This window comes from Bidens hawaiensis, unplaced genomic scaffold (assembly GCF_021521415.1).
Source record: "Bidens hawaiensis isolate Kalapana, Puna unplaced genomic scaffold, B.hawaiensis_p1.1 tig00029388_1, whole genome shotgun sequence".
NCBI classification, from domain to species: domain Eukaryota; kingdom Viridiplantae; phylum Streptophyta; class Magnoliopsida; order Asterales; family Asteraceae; genus Bidens; species Bidens hawaiensis.
Window position 1 is genome coordinate 205989 of NW_027494872.1, and position 5471 is coordinate 211459.

The 5471-nt window shown below is 35.6% G+C and overlaps 1 protein-coding gene across 1 annotated transcript; it reads left to right on the top strand.

Annotated features, from left to right (window-relative positions):
• Positions 1-3803: 3803 nt before the first annotated feature.
• LOC143578876 (dof zinc finger protein DOF3.5-like) lies at positions 3804-4942 on the top strand. Its single transcript, XM_077062339.1, has one exon. It carries the CDS (start codon positions 4199-4201, stop codon positions 4940-4942), a length of 744 nt encoding a protein of 247 aa, XP_076918454.1. The 5' UTR covers positions 3804-4198.
• The last annotated feature ends 529 nt before the right edge of the window (positions 4943-5471 follow it).

Sequence of the window (5471 nt, forward strand, 5' to 3'; positions counted from 1 at the left end):
AGAGGACCTTATTCTTAAACTAACTTGCAAAGACGACACTTTAAAGAAATCGAAGAACATTGACGAAGATAAGGACCTGATGCTGCCGGTGCAAGTGGAAGTGAGCCGAAACAAGTTCACGGCTCATCAACTGCAGGTACTAGCAGTAGTGGTGGTGACGGCAATGATCGACAAATAGATGTTTATCAAGTTACGACTAATGTCAAGCCTATCGAGTCGATCAAAGGCAACACCATTTTATTTATGGATTATAAGGTTGGGGTAGTGATGAGTACTGCCAACACTGATGAGATCGAGGAGGGAGAATTTGTCGATCATGACTTGACTCGTGATCAGATATTATTATTATTGGGGCTGAACGATGAAAAATTGGATGCGTTGGAGGATGAGGAAGATGTGGAGGTTGTGACACAAGCATGATGTCAGTGCACGTGCTAAAGCAAATCAGAAGACTACTTTTGAAGCCGTTCAAACCGTCAAAGGTGACATCATTTCTTGGTTATACGATTCGGAGTTAAGGGTTTGTATTATTAAATGGGAGAAAGACGTCCAGTATTTTCAATATATTACTCACGTTCTCTCACTACCAAGGTGGGACGTGTGGGCGCTCGCCAATCGGCCTTAATATACTTTTATTTAAGGGAAAATTCCCAAAATATCCCCTTAATGGTGAGAGATTTCAAATTTTTCCCCTCAAAATGGTTTTTCCAGATTTGTTTATCTTCTAACGCATCACCGACGATGTGTTAGGTAGTCTCGCCGACGAGTTAGCTAACACATATTCAGCGATGTGTTGGGCCTCCAAACACATCGTCGACGATGCGTTATGCCTCCAAACAAATCGTCGACGACGCGTTGGCCTCCAAACACATCGTCGACGACGCGTTGGCCTCCAAACACATCGTCGACGATGCGTTAGCTATCTAAACATAGGGTTAAAAGTGTGTTTAGCCTTTTTTTTGTTTGATATTATTTTATCATAACTAGTTTTACTTATATTGGTTTTCTTTTATAACATTTAATATACAAAATTTTATAAAAATTTCGAATGTACCGTTGAGACATGTTTTTTTATCTACATGTTGACATAATTTTTCTAAACCATGTTGAGTCAAATTTTAATGAACATTCGATATTAATTTAACACCGCTCAGTTTCGAGTAAGTTTATATAGGTCCGTAGATAACAAAAAACATGTCTCAACGGTACATTCGAAATTATATAAAATTTTATATATTAAATGTTATAAAAGAAAACCATAAATAAGTAAAACTAGTTATGATAATATAATATTATAAAAACAAACAAAAGGCTAAACACATCTTTAACCCTCTGTTTAGATAGCTAACGCATCGTTGACGATGTGTTTGCTAACTCGTCGGCGGGACTACCTAACACATCTCCGGCGATGCGTTAAAAGAGAGACAAATCTGAAAAACTATTTTGAGGGGACAAAATTGGAATCTCTCACCATTAAAGGGCTATTTTGGGAATTTCCCTTTATTTAATGGCACAAAGTATGAATTTGATCTAATTACTAAGTCTATCTATATTATATATAATATATAAGTGAATGACAAATTAATACGGTAATTTTAAATGCTTTACAAAATTTCAAGCATATGATACAATTTTAAAGAAGTACAAAGTAGTCTTTCTAACCTAAAAACTTACTTGCATTCCATACTTTTTCAAAATATTTACAACATTTGTCCTTAACTTTAATTAACTTTTATAAAATTAATCCTTCATCTTTTATGCATATTTTCTTTATATTTTCTTTTTTAACCCAAATCCCCCCGCGATTTTTAAACGGTCATAACTTTTTCGAACATTAATATTGTTTTTTTAAAAAAATTTTACCATAAAAACGAGCATTTAATTCTCTTTAATTTGAGTATGATATTGTCATAGTTTTTTTTTTCGGTTAAAAACATCTTACGTATATATGTGTTTGTGGTTCAGTTTTAATGGTTTTAAATTAAACCGTGAGCCAAGCTGTTAGTAACGCTTTTGTCGCCGAAAATTAAAACCGGACTGTTGAAAATTTAACTCAAGAAAACCAAACCATTAGCAATGGTTAGGTCCCGGTTTCGTTTGTACTTCGATACTAAATTGAGTTTAAAATATGAATTATTAATCTACCTATACCAATAAATAGTTTAACAGTTTCAAACGGAATAGTGAACGCCCATAAATCTATTACATGATTATCAAAGTTTGTATTTACAGCTACATCGCGCGGACATCCGTCTCGTATCTTCGTATATATAGTACCACTTTGACAGTTAAAATTAATTCTCAACGATTAAACAAATCTATCTTGACAGTTGCTAACCAGTCTAGTATCTTCATAGTTATATTTTATATACGTCTTAATATAGTACCAGTTTGACAGTTAATTAATATAATTATCATAATTCTCAACGATTAAACAAATCTATCTTGACAGTTGCTAACCAGTGAATTGGGGAATGGAGTTGATGTCCAGTTAAAGGAAACCTAAGCCAACAACACAATTCGAGACATAAATTTCATATTATAAAAAACGTGATCCAAGAAGCCCATGATCCGATGTACCTTTCTAAAACCCCTAGCGTCACTCTCCAAGCGACATTCCTCGTCTTCGGGATCACCAAATCCCACTTTCACATCTACAAATTATAAATAATATTATGACGAAATCGATGAATTTGCTTCCTGAGTCCCCTTCATAATCAACCATTGACGTGATGACACAACTTGCGAACACCGACAGCCACCGTGTGATTCGTCACTAGTGCTAAGGTTAAGTGTGCGCGTCCCGTACACATTGCCTTCACTGACTCACACCTGCACGTGCATGCATGCCCACCTTTACACTCTTTAACACAAAATCCCCTAATAATATATATCACACGTACCCTTACGTTAACCTCGTTTTTTAGATGATAAGTTGGTAAATATACAAGTCATGATTCGTATCTTTATGAAATAATATAAAGATTTTAAGCCGAAATCTGAAGTTTCGAAGATATCTAAGAAGTCAGCATATTAATAAATAACAAAAGTTTCATATCTTTTTCTGAAGATAGCCTCGGTGAATAATATTTGGCAAGTTATCACACATTTCTTTTTAAACTGGAATAAAACTATAAAAACGTAATACATATCTTTAGTAGTGTATATTCCAAAACTATCACATCTAGACTACTAGTATTTTCAGTTATCTTTAATGCGCGATTTATTTATTCTTTTGGGATGTTTTAATGCATCAGACCGACATTGATCTATCGGTAGCAAGTTGGTGATTATGCAACCATGCCATCAGTGTTACGTAGCTTTACATATCATTAATATATATGGCCACGTAATTAACATTCGCCGATAGTCACCTATAGATCATTGTCGTCCTAGTCTTTTGAAAAGTTCTGAAAGAAATTTTTAAAGTTCCTCGATGACAGGCTACCGGTTATTATCGACATGTAATTTGTCTATTAGATTTTCGTCCATAAAAATCTTTATTTGAACAGTAAACATATAAAATTAACTTTTAGAGGGTGTAGTGAGTTGGACTTGCTTATGTTCATGGGATGGAAATTTAATATACTTTTCGATTTCTAGATAAGTTTAATATGAACAGGCCGGCTATAGGCGCAAAGCAATCACGATTATAGCAACTAGGATCCCAAGTGCAATTTTATGTTGATGTCGGCTAGCCCTTCAACACCATTTAGGGATCATATCAGTCATAAGTTAGTAAACTAATGATAATCTTATAATGTAAAATGTTGCCTATAAAATTCATAACTTTATAAATATCATTATGCTCAATTATGTAACTTTAAAAATATAGATATGGATATAATTTATTGGTTTTTGGTGAACCGATGGAACAAGAATAAATATTTTAATATAATCATAAAACAAAGCAATTCATTAATTATGCAACCAAGGCTTATAACCTCTGATGACCAATAGTTTCCACCCAATATAACCATATACTTTCTCTCATTTTATGACAGAAAACACCTTTTTACACACTGATTCCTCTCTCTCAGTTTCACACACATTTCTTCTATTAGAACCCTAAATTTACCCTAAGCACATGTTCATCTCCCTCCATCAACTTCACACACCCAAACATATTCATTGTGGTTTGGATGCTGAAGGAAAGTAGAACACAATTAAAGCTTTATGAACCTGAACACTTCACAAAATGGAAAGAGGATGGAAGCCCACTGTCGAGATATATCCACCGTGTCCTCGTTGCGGTTCATCGAACACCAAGTTTTGCTATTACAACAATTACAGCTTGACTCAACCAAGGTACTTCTGTAAAGGGTGTAGAAGATATTGGACCAAAGGTGGCTCGCTCAGAAACATCCCCATCGGGGGCGGTTGTCGAAAGACCCGACGTGCAAAGTCTGTTCGTGTATCCGACACCACCAATGGCAACAATATTCTTGTACATAACACGGGTGGATCCGTGGGCTATGTTGAAAGTCATGGGGAAAGCGCGGGTGGATCAACAATAATGCCGCGCCCTACACATATTGATCTTCAACAAGTGTACGCTAATTTTCTAAACCAAAGGCCACAAATTGCTAATCAAGAACAAATGCATGATCAAGTAGTCGATCCAATGTCATCAATTGGGTTTTCGGGCATTCCAAATATGGAGAACATGGAGTTTAACTCGACTGATTACGGGAGTTTTGATAGTTTTATAAGCGGGTACAATTCGATATTTAATAATCATGAGGGTCATGAAAATCATTACTTTGGCACAAGTGATATAAGCAACTGTGGGTTGCCACCGCTGCCAGGAGAAGAAATTGGATGGCCGGAGTCGAATATCGAGTGCTCAGAAGACGTTTTAAACCCAAGGACTGGACCAGGTGAATGCTCTGTGAAGTTGTTTGGATTGCCGTCGGATTCCGATGCAATTTTCAGGCCTTGAAAATATTTATTATTTTATGAGGTGTTTTAAAATTTAATTGTCTGTGTTTTATTGTTTTTCATATTTATATTGTAATTAATTATATCTGCGTATGGGTTAAAAGAAAAGAACTGAAATTGATATTTAAACTTTTATTTTTTCTAAGTTGATTGTAATGGTTGGGTTTAAATGAAAGCCTCGTTTTATATAAGACTTTATTTGGACACTCAGATTCTTTACGTCTCGTATATAGGAATATTAAATCTGACAACTTCAGATTGCTGAGTGTAAGAGAATGTCGAGGTAGTGATATACGCCACATATAGTTCTAAACGCACTGTATTCTCGAGTAAATGACGTATAAGTCGGACAGGCTGACCTACACGTTGACCATTCCCGGGAATATGCGTAGAGAGGAGGGGAAAATGCGATGTATGATCCAGGAATGGCAGGCGTAGAGGTCATCCTATCTTACTCGTACGCCTGGTTCCCACGAACAAGCAATACGTTGCGTATAGGCTTTTGCGCACCGTATTAGCTTAAAATTTTG

Bases quoted from the DNA above. Each gene is read 5' to 3' on its own strand.
- LOC143578876 (XM_077062339.1), top strand. From the start codon at position 4,199: ATGGAAAGAGGATGGAAGCCCACTGTCGAGATATATCCACCGTGTCCT.